We start from the raw sequence: 16,617 nt of genomic DNA on the forward strand, positions 1-16,617 counted from the left end.
TCTTTCACCATCACAAAGATACTTTCTGATAAAATCAGCATCATTAGTACCACATATTAGAAGCAAACACTATCTCTTACATTAATTCTCAGGCTCTTGGCTTTTTAAAAATACTGTTCTTAGTCCTTGATAATTTCATACAATGTTCTTTCCTCTTCCATTTTTATTTTTTTTGCAATTAAAAAAATAAAAATATAATTACATTATTTCCCTCTCTTCTTTCCAAGCTTCCAATATTCCTTCTTCTTCCCCCTCAAAGTCATGGTCTCTTTGTTACTGTTACATACATGTAAGTACATAAATATGTAAATACAACCTGCTGAGTCCATTCAGTGTTATTTATATATTTATGATTTCATGATTGACCACTTGGTATTAGATAACCAATTAGCTGGCAGCTCCCTAAGGAAGATTAATTCTTCCTCTCTCAGCAGTCATCAATTGTTCCTAGTTCTTTGTCAGTGAGATTTGCCCTTCCACTGCAGCACATCTTTTGGTATTGTCATTGTTTGGGTTTTATTTCAGCAGCCATATTGTTACAGTACCATGGTTGTTGCTTCCTTTCATTTCTAGGAGACATGACCTAACAGCACACTTTCTGGCTTTCCAACATTTACAATGCCCTCCCCCATCCACCCACATTCACTAACTAAGCCTCAGGCAAGAAGGTTATGTTGTAGATGAGTGCATCTGCACTTGATGTGTGTGCTTGTACACATGTTGCATCTTTCCAGAAAATGTCTGTCACACAACATAATTGGTGTCCAAAAAGGGACACAACAGAGCCAATAATTTGGGAAGAAAAGAATGCATGGCTGGCTATTGGAGCAAGGCATGCAACTGAGGTTGATCAGGTTGAGCGGGCGCAACTAAGGACAGAATTCGAACACAGTCATCCCTTTTCATGTTGACAGTGGCTGCATGGCTCTTCTATGATCTGGCAAGTAAATTAGATAAAGGAGAGGATGAGAGGGGTGTCTTAGCTTGTCCTTTCTTACAGCTTGGAGGCCAAAAGGAGAAGATAGTAAAAGTGATAGTCAGCACCCTTCGGGTCCCATCTTTGATTAAAAAAAAAAAAGCAAAAGCTGTGGTCCAATATGTAGGTGCAGGTATAGTAATGGTCAATAAATGAAAGTAGTGTAATCAGGAAATACTCAGCAGTCAAAATGGAATTAGGGAAGACTTTTAAATGAGAAATGAAAGATTCTGTTACAGCCTGGCTAGTGAAACTGTGGGACATCTGAGTAGATAGCATCAGTCTGACTGTGGTATAGTGGGTAGCCATTCCAGCTTTGACTTGGAAGTACCACCCCCTTTGAGGCTTCAGTAACTGTCACGCCTACAAGGCAGAGCCAAGAGAGGACCTCTGAAGACCTGAGATCCAGATGGGCGAGATCTCTTGCTTCCTGGATCCTAGACGCTGGAGGTAGACCAAGCAGAGTTCTCCAGAGAATACCGCTGAACTGCACTACACCTTTCCCAGACCCTGTAACCTATCCCTTCACTTGTAAGTTACCCCACAATATAAACCTGTCTTTTAACTACATGGAGTTGCCATAATATTTAAACCAATATCTGGCGCCCAACGTGGGGGACCCAGAGAGGAAAAACTCCAGCTACACTGTGGAAGCAGAACAACAGAGCAATACAACTACTCATCATTCCTTAAGGCAAAGGCGTCACAAGCAGGGAAATCATCCCTGATGGACAGGCTTATTAGAGTCCTTAAAATAGAAACACTTGGTCACTTTAACTGAGGTGCTCATAAATACTAGGGGCTAGAGGACCATAGAGTGACAGGTACTACTGAGGGACCCAAGAACAACAAAAGCTGTGTTTAAACCACAGTTCATTGGGAACATAAATAGAACTATGTTCATAGAGGACTTAAAGAAACAGATTGAGGGCTGGAGAGATGGCTCAGCGGTTAAGAGCACTGACTGCTCTTCCAGAGGTCCTGAGTTCAATTCCCAGCAACCACATGGTGGCTCACAACCATCTGTAATGAGATCTGATGCCCTCTTCTGGCCTGTAGACATACATGGAGGCAGAACACTGTATACATAATAAATAAATAAATCTTAAAAAAAAAGAAAGAAACAGATTGATTCTTCAGAGATCTGGAGATTTGTATACAGCTTTAGTGGCTTTGATGAGCCCTTTGGGCCAGATCATTATAAGGTAAAAAGGCTATGACAGAATTAATTAATTTAGGCCAACATGAAAATAATGTCCATGAAGTGAGACAGCTACCTAAAAGACAGTACAAATGTAGTGCAGAGGAAAAATTGTGTCTAGTTACTCAAAGACAGATGTAGCAAGATTTGTTTTGAGTCAGATTTCTGGACCTCCAAATAATCTATGTTGTGTAAGAAACTCCAAAGATAAATGCCCACAATACCAGCTGAAATTGAAAAAAGAAAAGAAATAATTCTGCACATCCTATCAGAGGATATTGTACTCAAAGTAGAAATAGAGTAACCTCAGAAAGTGGACAACTAATCAGTGAGGAAATAATATATATCTTTAAATGAACAGTGGAATAAATCCAAGAGGAAGGCAGTCCTATAAAGAAAAGTTACACTAAGATTCTTAAATGAATATAAGTCTCAAATAAATAATCTAATGATGACTTCAAAGCTGGAGAAAAGAAGCCAAACCAAAATGCAGAAGTTGACATGAAGTATAAACAATATATACTAAAGGTAATAAAAAATGAGGACTGGAATTGATGAACTAGAGATAGAACAGTATACTAAACAAAAAGCAGATATCTCATAAGATAGACAAGAGAGTCTAACTCCCAGTGAAGCAACCAGAGATAGATGGGGGTGATAGTGGAGGAGGGGGGAGAATAGAGGGAAAAGAAAGGAAGGAAGGAAGGAAGGAAGGAAGGAAGGAAGAAAAGAAGGAAAGAAAGAAGGAAGGAAGGAAGAGGGGAGGGAAGGAAGAATGAGACCTAAATTAATGGAAGACAAAATGGAGTTGTTACAACACACTCCAGTGGAATACAGAAAACCATCACAGAAGCCTTTGAAAACTTATTTTCCAAAAAAATTTAGGTTAGGAGAAATGAATACACTTCCAAATATATACAACTGAGTGAACATAAAGCCAGAAGATATAAATATCCTAACCAGCCCTATAACAATAAGTACACTGAAGCAGTAACTAAAAGTCTAACCGCAAAGTAAAATCCAGGACCAGATAGACTTACTGCAAAATTCTACCAAGCTTTAAAGATCGAGTGACACGATTCAAATTTTTTCATAAATAGAAACAGAAGAAACTACCAAGAAGAACAGAAAGGAAACTACCAAGAAACAGAAGGAACCACCAAGCTAATCCTAAGGAACTGGTATAACCATAATAAAATTAGAAGATACACACACACACACACACACACACACAGGCACCCATACCATAGCATATCACTATCCATAATGAATGTTTAGATACTCCCTTTCCCCCACAAACCAAAACAAAACCCCCAAACCTAAAAACTTCTCAAAGAATTTCACACTTAGATTATAAATCACAACTAATAGGGCTTTATCTCCTAAGGTTGACTCAACATATGTAAATCAACACATAATGCAGCATATTAATAGACATAAAGAGAGAAATCACTTGAGCATTTCAATGGATGAAAAGGTACCTGATGAACTGCAAAACACATTGAGGAAGAAACTTGGAATAGATAGAACATCTCTCAACATAATAAAGGCAATGGATGACAAGTGGATGGCCAAACTTTAGTAAGTAGAGGAAAAACAATGAAAACAGTCCCATGAAAATCTGATATAAGACAAGGGTTACCTATCTGTATTCTTACTGAATAATGTGCTCTATTGTTAACTAGAGAATTAAGACAATATAGAGAACAAAAGGACAAAAATGTGATCTGAAGCTAAATTATCCTTATATCTAGAAGGCATGATTCTTTATTTAAATACTTCATATACACCACCAAAAATTTATGAATCTGATACTTTCAGTAAAATAGTAGCTTACAAACAACATACAAAAATCATTAGCCTTTATTTACAATAACATACTCTCTGAGAAATTGGGGAGAAATGCCCATTCATAATGGGAGATGAATAAGAAGAGGAAGAGGAGGAAAAGGAGGAGGAGGAAATGAGGAGGAAGGGGAAAGTATTTACTGGGGTAACATTAACCAAGGTGTGAAAGACTACAAGCACTCAGTATGTGGTCTTGGCAAGCCTGGAACTACTATTAGCAAAACTTTTAAAATACTGAAAACAATCCAAAGGAAGATATTAGATGATAGAAAGAAACCACATGTTCATGGACTGGCAGAGCTCACACTCTCACACTGACAATACTGATAAAAGCTATCTACACAGTCAATGCTATCCAGGGCAAAATTCCAATGACATTCATCATAGAACCAGGGGGAAAAAAGCAACTCATTTGGGAACACAAAAGACCACAGATAACATAACTTATACAGAAAAAAAGAACAGTGAGATATATCACATTACTTGACCTCAAACTATACAACCTAGTGCAAAGGACTGCAAGATATTCACACACAAAACAACAAAAACAAGACAAAAAAACCCATCCATATAATGTAAAGTGATATACAGACTTGAACCAATATGGTAACAAAAATGTCAAAACCATGTCGTGTACCAGAGCCTTTTCAACAATTAGAGAGGGCAAAACTAGATGTACAGCCGTAAAAGGATAAAACTAGATCTGTGTATTTCATCCTGTAGAAAAATCAGTTGGGACTTGAGAAAATCACTGAATATTAAAAATCCAAAAAAGTGCCAGGCATTGATGGCAGTCTATAATCTCAGCACTTGGGAGGCAGAGACAGGCAGATATCCATGAGTTACAGGCCAGCGTGGTCTAGAGAGGGAGTTTTTGGACAGCCAGGACTATACAGAGAAACCCTGTCTCAAAATCCAAAAATTAAAACAAAAAAAATGCAAAAAAGTATTATAAACACTAATACCAGATTTGCATCAACATGAATACTACATGTACTATCAAAAGTCTGCAGAAAAAAATATCATAGTAAGTAATCTTTTACTGTTACATCATCTGTGGAGTGTGTGTAAGCAAAGAAATGGTTTTTGGAAAAGAATGAGGTAATTGTCAGACTGGGACAAAAAGGAAATAGGAAAACAGGAGCAAAAGATAATGGTGTATAGCATTAAATAACAAACTATTACTTTTCTTTGGCTTGCAACACTATTTTTTCTCTTGCTGCGATAAAAGACTCTTACATGAGTAATGTCAGAAGAAACAGTTTAATATTGCTCATCGTACACAGGCAATGTTTTTATTAGTTACTTTTCTGCTATGATTAAACACCATGACCAAGGCAACTTATAGAGGAATGACTTGACTTGACTTTATGGTACAAAAAGGAGCAAAAAAAGTCCGGGACAGAGGGAGGGGATGGCAGCAAGCTGCATGGTGGCTGAAGCAGGAAGCTGGGCATTCCCATCCTCAATGGAAGCAGGAAGCAGAGAGCAAACTGGATGCAGAGGGAGCTTTTTATTCTCAAAGTTCACCTACAGTGATCTACTCCTAACCTCCCCAAATAGGGCCACCACCTCAGGGAACAAATGTTCAAATGCCTAAGACTACAGGATGCATTTCTTATTCAAACCATGACACTGTGGATCATGGTGAGAACGGGCAGCAGTAGCTGAAGCAGCTGCTCATGTCTCAACAGTCAGGAAGCAAAGGAAGATGGATGAATGGTTGTTCTCAGTTCATTTTCTCCTTTTATACAATCCAGGATCCTAGTTCAAAATAGATGGTTCTTACCATAATCAACAGGTCTGACCACAATCCCAAAAACAAACACCCCAAACTCTGCCAGAATCAGGGATGAATGAGTTAAAAAGTATTTTCCAAATTCTTTACACTTGCAAAGTTTCTCTCCAGAATAAATACTCTCTTAGACAAAGCTCAAGGTACCACTTAATACCTTGTCACATACGTCACACTTGAAGGGATTCTCTTGAGAATGAGCCCTTTGATGTTTCTTAAAGTCTGAAGTACAGTTAAACAATTTACCACATTCTTCATATCTGTAAGGTTTCTCTACAGTAGGAAGTATCTCATGTTTAATAAAGACTTAAAGATTAATAAAGGTAAGGTTTCTCTTCAGAATGATTTTTTTGGTGTTGTTCAAAGCCTGAAATATGGTAAAGTTTGACACATTATTTACATTTGTGGGGTTTCTCTCCAGTGTGAATTTACTGGTGTTAGCTAAGTCTTCAGCAAGTATAAAATACTTCGCCACATTCTTCCCATTTGTAAGGTTTTTCTTCATTATGGAGTAATTTGTGCAGAGTAAGGTATGAATGAGTAGAAAAAGCTTTTCCACATTCTTCACACTTGTAGGGTTTCTCTCCACTATGAATTCTCTGGTGTTTAGAACGTCCTGAGCGAGTACAAAAGACCTTCCCACACACTTCACACTTGTAGGGATTTTGAGAATGAATTCTTTGATGTTCCTTAAGGAGTGAAGGGTAGCTATATGATTTCCCACATTCTTCACATTTGTAGGGTTTCTCTCCAGAATGACCAAGTCTGTGCCTCATAAGGTATGAATGAGTAGAAAAGGCTTTTCCACATTCCTCACAATTGTAGAGTTTCACTTCAGCATGAATTCTTTGGTGTTTAGAAAGTTCTGAGCGAGTTCTAAACATACTGCCACATATTTCACAACTGTATGGTTTCACTCCAGAATGAATTCTTTGATGTTCCTTAAGGATTGAAGGATAACAAAATGTTTTGCCACATTCTTCACATTTGTATGGTTTCTCTCTAGAATGGCCTAATTTGTGTCGAATGAGGTATGAATGAGTAGAAAAGGCTTTTCCACATTCCTCACAGCTGTAGAGTTTCACCTCAGCATGAATTCTCTGGTGCTTAGAAAGGTCTGAGCTAGTTCTAAACGTGCTGCCACATACTTCACACTTGTAGGGTTTCACTCCAGAATGGATAATTTGATGCCCCTTCAGGTTTGAACGATAGTAAAACGTTTTACCACATTCTTCACACTGGTAGGGTTTCTCTCCAGTATGAATTCTTTGGTGTTGGTGAAAGTATGTAGATCTACGGAATGCTTTGCCACATTCTTCACAACGATATGGTTTCTCTCCAGAATGAATTCTTTGATGTTGTTTTAGGGTTGAGGGGTAGGAAAAGGCTTTACCACATTCTTCACACCGGTAAGGATTTTCTGCAGAATGAATTCTTTGATGTTGCTTAAGGAATGAAGGTAAATAAAATGCTTTGCCACATTCTTCACACTTGCAGAGATTCTCTGCAGAATGAGTTCTTTGATGTTGCTTAAGTAATGAAGGGAAATAAAATGCTTTTGCACATTCCTCACACTTGTAAGGCTTTTCTCCAGAATGAATTTTCTTGTGTATGTAAAGTGCTGAGCGAGTACTAAAGGCCTTGCCACATTCCTCACACTTGTAGGGTTTCTCTCCTGTATGAATTCTCTGGTGTATAGAAAGTGCTGAGTGAGCACTAAAGACCTTCCCACATTCTTCACACTTGTAGGGTTTCTCCACAGGATGAATTCTCTGGTGTTGAATAAGGAGTGAGTTCCAATCAAAGGCCTTGTCAAATTCTTGACATTTATAGGGTGTTCCCCCTAGTGAGTAAAAGTTGAGATATGAATAAAATCTGAGCAACAGTCCTTTATATTTATGGTACTTATCTTTAATATGGACACTGTTACTCATACTTATAATTTTATAGACAAATAAGAAACTACATTTCCATACCTATATTCACCGTAGTGAAATTCAGAAAACATTGTAGATGAAAACAATATAAACTTCTATTGAAAGATGAAGACAAAAAATAATATAGAAAATATTGAAACCATTATCCAAGTTAGATGGCTAAGGAAGTTGTACCATCAGAAATAATAAAAACTTCTTAAGGGCATTATGCTAGGAGACATAAGCCCACTAGACAAATTGTTTGATCAAACACAAAAAGTGTATTATCTATATTGGGTACTTTTCTGTGCTGTGAAAAAATACCATGACTAAGGCAAATTTACAGAACCATATGAGTGCATCATGGAGGACCATATGAAAGCAAACAGCAGGCAAGGGGGCCGGAGTCCAAGCTGTGGCTCATACTATGCCCAAACCATGAAGCAGAAGAACAAACTAGCAGTAGAGGGAGGATTCTAACGTTACTCCCAGTTATGTACCGCATCCAGCAAGGCTAGGGACCAAGGATTCAGAGACAGGAATCCATGGGGAGACATTCTCATTCAACTGCAGCAGCCAAACTTGAATATCTGGATGTTAATTTTGATTGTCTTAAATTAAATAAATGTAGAAACACATAGTTTTTATCTTAAGAATAGAGTTTTGCACTCGGGAGGCAGAGCCAGGAGGATCTCTGTGAGTTCGAGGCCAGCCTGGACTACCAAGTGAGTCCCAGGAAAGGCGCAAAACTACACAGAGAAACCCTGTCTCGAAAAACCAAAAAAAAAAAAAAAAAAAAAAAAAAAAAGAATAGAGTTTTAGTTTTGGATGTTTGAAAAGATTTGTTTCCTAACAAGTTAACCACTTATAATACTGTTAAATAATAGATTTCAAGAGTAGAAGACAGTATTTTATGTTAACTTTTCATAAAAAGAAAATAAATTCCTGAAAGATACAGACTTATGTAAAACTCTGAAGACATAAAAACATGGGATCATATTTACCCATGAAGTGGAAATATATATTCCTGATGTTCACAGAACTAATGCTCATATATTTATAAGAAAATTTTTTTTATATTGTCCTGAATTACTTAGCATTGGACATTTGACTCACAGAAATATATAAGTTGCATGTGAAGAAATAATTTAAGGAACTTAGAGTACAAAATAGTAACACAGAAAATAGAACTGCAAAATAAGAAAAAGATTAGTGAGTCCATAAAATTCTCAAGACCTACTGATGGTCATCAAAAATTTGCTTCTAGGTGTGTAGCTTTTATTTAGGATGTTATACCCACAAAGGGAGTGCATTTTAAATGACCTAGGTATGTCATACAAAAAAAAAAAAATCACTAGAATACAGCATAGTCATTTATAGCTTGATGAGAAATTTGTAATTAACAAGATGCACAAGACATGGAAGAAATTCATATCTAAAGTTACTGCACTTTGTCTTTGAAAATGTGTGGGAATTTTCTCAGTGGTAGAAAACAGTAAAAAGTCAGTTACAATATGAACTCAGCACAATTAAGAACTCTGACTCACTGTAAATATAGGCAGAGCTCACTGGAGGGTAAGAACAAAGCTTAGAGACTTAAACCACCAGACATCTGGCAGATGTCCTTCTGTGACAGCAAAAGACAGAGAAGGAGAGCCTTAAAAAATGATTCTACCAGAACACTCTGTCTCAACGCTCAAGATAAAGGCCAGCTTTTTGTTGGATCTCTGAGTCCCCCACTCTCCCCCTCATTCCTACACACCTGGATGCACAGGGGCTGCTGCTTGTCTTTTCACGTCTGAAGGGCCTTGTCTCTGTTCTAGAAATGTGACCAGGTATGGCTTACAGGAAGCAAGACCTGTTGTGGGGGAAGGGGAACATCATTGTCAGTGTTTTCTACTGGGAATGAGCATCCTATTCCATTATTAAGCTTATAAGAAAAGACTAAAGAATTGTAGAAAATTAGTAATACTTATTAAATAAGTAACACAGAACCAATGTAAAAGAGAAAGCCAAGAGGTGAGAGCTCAGAGCTAAAACCTTACCCTTCCTCCTGCGGTGGTCCTACCTCTCTGAAAGAGACCTACTTCCTGTGTGTCTGTCTTTACATAGTCTTTCTGTTCTGCCTTCTCATTGGTTGCAAACCCAAATACATGACTGCCTCGTCACTGCCTGTAAGTACAGCCCTCCAGGTCTTAAAGGCGTGAGTCTCCAATGCTGGCTGTATCCCTGAACACACAGAGACTTATCTAGCTCTGTCTTTTTCTTGTAAGGGTATTGAAAAGAAACAGTCTTTCAAATCAATAACTATGAGAGGCTATCCTTTTGGTAACAGAGTAGGCAAAGGAATTCCAGATTGTAGAGAGCCCATTGGCTGAATTACTTTGTTAATTGCTCTAAGGTCTGTTACCATTCTCCATTTACCAGATTTCTTTTTAATAACAAATACAGGAGAATTCCAAGGGCTGGTTGATTCTTCAATATGCTGAGCATTTAACTGTTCTTCTACCAGCTCTTCTAAAGCCTGGAGTTTCTCTGTTGTTAAAGGCCATTGTTGGACCCATACAGGCTTGTCTGTTAACCATTTTAAAGGTAGAGCTGTTGGTGTCTTTGGCAGATCATCAGTTGTTGTGCCCTGTTCTTGTATAATATGGGATGGCTGGTGACTACTCATTAGAATAATATCTTCTAATATTTCTCTCAGTAACATGTGCTAGTTTATGATTTGTTTCTGAGATTGGAGGGTTGTTAATCTGAGTATTCCATTGTTGCAACAAGTCTCGACCCCACAGGTTCATAGCTATGTTAGCCACATATGGTTTTAATTTTCCTCTCTGTCCTTCTGGACCTATACATTCGAGCCATCTCACACTCTGTTTTACCTGAGATAATGTCCCAATTCCTAACAGCTGAACGTTTACCTCCTGAAGAGGCCAAGTTGGATGCCAAAATTCTGGTGCAATTATGGTAACATCCGCACCTGTGTCTACCAGACCAGACAACAAAACACCATTTACTTTTATTGTTAATTTTGGTCTTTGTTCATTAATAGAAGTTTGCCAAAAAAATTTCTTTATGTTTTCTCCTGAATTTTTTATTCTCTCTGTTTCATCATCCTGACCAGCATGATTTATTCCAATAGGCATTTGGTTATTTAATTGTTCTGAGCAGGGGTTCCCTCTGCGGCTGCAGGAAAGGTTTGAACTGGATTTGCTATGGAGGCCTGCATGAGGCTCCTCTGGGAGTTTCCCGAAGACTGAGGCAAAGGATTACCCTGTCTGTCCTTTGTGCTCCATGCCTCATACTACTGAGTTTATAGAATTACAACCAGAATGAAGGAAACATATTAAAAACCAAAAACAATCAATCAAAAAGCCACATTAAAAACACAAGAAGAAATACAATAAAATATTTCTTAGCATATCCACAATGTCCCTAATTTTCCCAAAGAAGCAGGTATACAAAAGTCATTGCTGGAAGGCACAAATTCTCATGGGATGTTCTACAAAGGGTGGAAGTTACATATTAGGGGGGAAATAAGAGTTCACCACAGAAGTGATCCTCACCCAAGAACACAAGGTTGCTGTAATTCTCCAACATTACATCCCTGTACAAATTCCACTGAGCAAGGTCCAGGCATTCCCATTCCTCTGCAGAGAAATCAATGGCCACATCCCTGAATGACAGCATTTCCTGAAATAAAAACAAATAATTAACTATACATATTAAATTAAAACCATAAGAATAACATGAACACCAGCATCTTGTGTTTGTGAATACAATTCTAAGTTTTGTTCAGGATAAGAAAAAAGCTAGAAGTGCTTCAGACATAGATAAGTAGCTGCTGTGGAACAATCTTTTTGTACACTATGAAGATTTATCACTTGGATTGGTTTACTAAAAAGTTAAATGGCTTATATCTAGGCAGGATTTTTGGGACAGGACTTCTGGGAAAAAGGGAGGAGTCTTAGGAGTTTCGAGCCAAACCTGGAAGAAGCAACTTGGGAAGTTCATAGATGAGGTAAACAAGTCTTAGGGCAGCATATAGATGAATAGAAATGAGTTAATTTAAGTTGTAAGAGCTGACTGGAGACAAGCCTAACCTACTGGCCTATCATTTATAAATAATAGTAAGTCTCAGTTTGGTTATTTGGGAGCAGCTGCTGGGTTACAGAGAAACTCTGCCGACAAGTAACATTCCTAAGACACTTCTGATATGGTCATATGATATCATCCTTGGTCTCACAAAGGGTCACCCATAATTCATCTTCAAGCAGAGAGAATGCAGAGATCCTATTATCTCATATGGATATTTGACTTACAACACATATAAACATTTCTCACAGGAAAAAGTCATGGTGAGGGAGAATGTACTTATTAACCTTTAATATGCACAATCATGAATGTGAAATGCAATGAAAGTATAGATTCTGATGTAGAAGCTCAGGTAGAGGTATGGGTTACTGAATTTGTACAGAGTTCAACAGTGATGCTAATACCAGTACACCAAGAAATGAGATGGATAAGCAGAACAGTAGGATGAACTCACAGACAAAATGGAATCACAAGTATTTCAAAAAATTACAAATTACTAAGTGTAGTAATAACATTGTTTAAAGATTTAAAATACACTTAGACAACCCTCTAACTTTTCTCACCTCCATTTTCCCCTTGTATGTTTTCCTTTTTCAGAGAGCTATTTGTGCATTTGCTGTAATCCTACAGCAGGCCTTGAGCTCAGGATACCTATGCCTTGGTATCCAGACGTCAAGAATTACAATTTGTGATGCTACTTGCTATTTTCTTTTATTTTAATACTTTCTACACTTCAGTGTTTTTTCTTATCACATAGAATTCTAAAAATGATCTATGAGAGTAGTGATAACACTTTTCCTGATTAAATATCAAAAATATGAGAAATGTTCATTTTAATTTTGTAATAACTGTTACAAGGGTACTTTGCATAAGTCTTCATACCAGTTTCTTATGCTCATCTATCTGGTCAAATACTTTTCTTCTGTTTACAATGTACAAAATCTTGCTTTCCAAGCATCTGAAATATACACTATATTCTGGTTATCTATAGCTACTACTCTGGGCCACAATTCCATAAGCTTCTTTATCCTATCTAACTTTACCAGAGTGTTCATTCATCAGTGTCTCCTCAGGCCTCTCTTCCTCCTGAGCCTGATCCACATAAGTGTGTGACAGAGCAATCATGAATTTTTGTATTTAGTCAACACGTTTTGCAATAATGACTAGGAGTGTAGAATTGGAACCCTGAAAAAGACATGAGAGACCAAATGTCATATCTTTATTAGAAACACAGACTGTAAATTTATTTAAACTGCTACTTCTAATATCAATGACAGATGCTTCATTCTGTATGACAGATGTCTCAGTATGACTGATTTTTAAAATACTCATAACACTATTATTGTATGTTCCTAATGAAATATTAGGTGCAGTCCATCCTATAAACAGGACTCAAACTCTCATCCATATGATTCTTATTTACTAACCTCAAAGAAAACAATTAAATACAGTCTTTGAAAGAGTCTGCTAGACAAACACATGGAACTGCTCAACTCATAATATACCACTGCATTTGAAAACAACTATGGAGGGGCTCATTGACAGAAATATTTACAACGGTGTAACTGGATGTTTCCTGTCTCAACTACCTGGTCCCAAATAACTGACTCAGAGGCTAAATATGAATTATAACTGTTCACCCAATAGCTCAGGCTTGTTACTAGCTAACATTTACACTGAAACTCAATTCTTATCTATGCTTAGCTATGTGACTTGGTACTTTTTCTTAGTACAGCATTCTCATCTTGCTTCTCTGAGTTTGCCAGCAACTCTGTGACTCCACCCTTCCTCTTCCCAGGATTTACACACTCAATCTCTTCCTGCCCAGCTATTAGCCAATCAGCTTTTTATTAGCAGTGAGAGTAATACATATTCATAGTGTACAAAGAATGTTCCAGAGAACAACTGAAATGGAGAAAATAAAGAAAACCTGTACTTCTCATTGTTATTCTCTGTATATATGTTTTTGACTGACTCCTATTTAAATCTTTCTAAATACCTTCTATTGCTACTTTCCATGGCCTCTGACATATGTATGCCACAGAAATCACCAGTAACTGAATGTTATCACCCAGCACAACTTCACTTCAGCATTTTCCAAGAATGGCATGCTTAACATAACAAGGTTACTACTTGAGTTTGCTTTAAAAAAAAAAAAGCAATTCTTTCCCTTTACCTCAGTCACGCACAAAAACATTAAGAATAAAAATAAAGAGTCTGTAAAGAAAGGGACAGGAATGGGTAGCATAAAATATTAGAGGAAGAAATCTCACATTGGCAGTTTGGTGTCCTGGCTGAATGTGACAATAACACATGTGAAGGACAGTGAAGGATGTGGTTGTCATAGCCACACACAGAACTGGAGTTCTGTTCAGGCTAAATGTAAAGAAGCATTCCTTACACAGCTAAACTTGTGGTGTGAAAAGACAGGGGCAGGCATCCAAGTCACAGAGAGAGAGAGAGAGAGAGAGAGAGAGAGGGGGGGGGGGGGGCAATGCAAACCACTAAGGGCTGCATCAGTCAAGAACTGAAGAGAGAAATGGGAAAGGATTGAAATATCAGACTAAATGTTTAAGAAGCACAAACAGGAACAACTCAGGGAAGACCAGAAGAAAACATCATGAGGTCGAGACAGAAACTAATACAAATTAATAATCAAGGATAATGAACATTCCCTGCAAAAATGGAGGAATATTAGCAAGGCAAAGAATAGCATCCTCCCTTGCAGAGTAAATGCAAACAATTCTCTAATCACCAAAATTTAATGCCTCTGACATTTTTTTGGAGCATTTTAAATTACACATTAAATACAGCCAATAGACCTTCTCAAGTATACATTCTGAAAGTCAGTGTCAATTAGGCAGATTTCTGTCAGTTCATTGGTGCTAAGCTAAGTGATAGAAGCCACAAGTAGTTAATACATCCATAAACTACATTTAAAAAAAAAACCTTTCTTTTTTTCTTTTTTGATACAGAATCTAAGTTTAGCCTAAGTTGGTCTTTGAATAATCTATGATATGGAGGATAATCTTGAACTCTTAATTCCCTGGCTTCGTTTCACAATGCAGAGATGATAAAAAATGCACTAAGAGCAGGCTTCAGTTTTTTTGTTTGTTTGCCTGTTTTTGTTTTGTTTTCATTCGCAGGTATGTTTAAATTATACATACCTGAAGGGTCTTGAGTTCTATGAGAGCATACTGCTGCATCATCCCTACTTTGTAGGAAACCAGTTTTGATGCACAAGGCAGGGTACTCTTCTCACTTTAAATAATGTAAAACACAACGTCATTCTTGTCCTGTTGGCTAGTGACGTTAACTAGGAAGTGTCTGTATTGTATTTATAGTTGCAGAGTCAACAGGAATATTAATATTGAAGATGAGTTAGAGCCCATGTTTCTTATGAATAGCCTTTAATGCCACATAAGCACTTGGTTGAATTAAAGTATTGTGAAATATGAAATGATTTTCATATCTATACAAAAGATATGTTGGGGAGTCTTCTATGTACAAATCAAAGAACCCTGGATGAACAACAGCTCTTCAAATTCACCTTTCAATCTTTCGGATAAGTGTATAAATGCTTGGGCAAATGTTTCCAGAGGACTGTTAGGGGAGCATCAGGGATCCTAGATGCCACTTTCAGGGACAGTGAGAGTAGCGGTAGGGGAGTTTAGACACTGCAGTGTACCCTGAGACAGTAGAAAAGCTCACAGTCAAAGAGCAATGTAAAGACTCTGTGAGATATGCAGGGTCACTTCTCATCCCCGGGGACACTCAAGTTCCCTCCCTGAAGTCACTAGGCCACTTCTACCCTCCCACCAACTCATCACTTGTTTCTCAAAAGGAATTCAAACCTCTGACACCACACAATCTCTGACATAATTGGATGAAGTATTATTTTCCAGTGTTTTTCACTTTGCAATATAGGATCAATAATTGCTTTAATGATGCAAGCTCAAACCTCCTTTAGGACATTATACTGTCTCTACCTAGGAGTGTTAAGTCTGAGGATTCTGATTACAGATGTGGCCACAAAGGATTCCCCTTCAAAACAACAGTCCAGAAATCTAATAATTTATTCCAAAGAAAATGGGACTAACATCCCATACACTAATCTCCTTAAAAGAAATCTGTTCCTGGAAACTTCTATCAACTCAAACCAAGAGTAGCAGGCCGGCCATAAAGTACAGGAGGAGCCAGATCTCCAACTTGTAGAAGTCCTGAGAAATCTAACAGACAAATGAGCGTGGGTCAGCTAGGGAGAGCAGTTTCCCCAGACAAGCTGAAGGGGGCTCCTGAAACACCTCAGGTGCAGGCAGTGAGCTGGGCAACGCTGAGGGGCAATACTGGACTCTCCCCCATTCCACACTCTGGGCTACAAAGCTAGCTCTCCCACCCCAGAAGCGTACTCTGGACTCTGGCAGCCGCGTCCTAACAAAGCTCCCACTCACAGCGCCACCCCCACACTGCTCTTCCCACCCCAGACCTGCATCCAGGCTCAGTGGCCCAGCCTAGGTCTGCACAGCATCTCCAAGTCGGCTTCTCCCCGCCTCTGGTCCACCCCAGCTCCGCACTCTCCAAGCCGACCCCTGCACCCCGCACAGTCCCCCGGGCTGCGATGCACCCTGGACCAACCTCCATGTCAGAGTTCCGACCGAGAGCGAAGAGCAGGACCCAACACGAAAGACCGAACTTAGGGGGAAGACAAACGTCTGCAGACGGGATGCGGAAGTGCGGATCGCAGAGCGACTGCTTGTGACGTCAAGGTGAACGCGACTACATTTCC

The 16,617-nt window shown here is 38.4% G+C and overlaps 1 protein-coding gene across 3 annotated transcripts; it reads right to left on the reverse strand.

Annotated features, from left to right (window-relative positions):
* Positions 1-5,269: 5,269 nt before the first annotated feature.
* On the reverse strand, positions 5,270-16,617 carry LOC102903211 (uncharacterized). Of its 3 annotated transcripts, XM_042261847.2 has the most exons (5): positions 14,999-16,242; positions 12,875-13,016; positions 11,303-11,429; positions 9,499-9,594; positions 5,270-7,663 (listed from the first exon to the last, which is right to left on the reverse strand). In XM_042261847.2, the coding sequence occupies exons 2-5, from the start codon at positions 12,884-12,886 to the stop codon at positions 6,270-6,272; spliced, it is 1,629 nt and encodes a 542-aa protein (XP_042117781.1). In that variant the 5' UTR covers positions 12,887-13,016; positions 14,999-16,242; the 3' UTR covers positions 5,270-6,269. The 3 variants fall into 3 exon arrangements, with proteins under 3 accessions (XP_042117781.1, XP_006980029.1, XP_076408377.1); XM_006979967.4 differs by lacking the exons at positions 12,875-13,016; positions 14,999-16,242 and adding an exon at positions 16,467-16,617; XM_076552262.1 differs by lacking the exon at positions 14,999-16,242 and having other exon boundaries at positions 12,875-13,988.

The sequence above is a fragment of the Peromyscus maniculatus genome, chromosome 15 (assembly GCF_049852395.1).
Source record: "Peromyscus maniculatus bairdii isolate BWxNUB_F1_BW_parent chromosome 15, HU_Pman_BW_mat_3.1, whole genome shotgun sequence".
Taxonomy (NCBI): domain Eukaryota; kingdom Metazoa; phylum Chordata; class Mammalia; order Rodentia; family Cricetidae; genus Peromyscus; species Peromyscus maniculatus.

What these genes read in the sequence shown, in the direction of transcription:
- LOC102903211 (XM_042261847.2), bottom strand. An exon ending in CAGCAACCTTGTGTTCTTGG is followed by an intron (nt 9,595 to 11,302) that starts GTGAGGATCACT and finishes CCCCCACAACAG; the next exon opens with GTCTTGCTTCCTGTAAGCCA. An exon ending in AGCAGCCCCTGTGCATCCAG is followed by an intron (nt 7,664 to 9,498) that starts GTGTGTAGGAAT and finishes TTTACTCACTAG; the next exon opens with GGGGAACACCCTATAAATGT.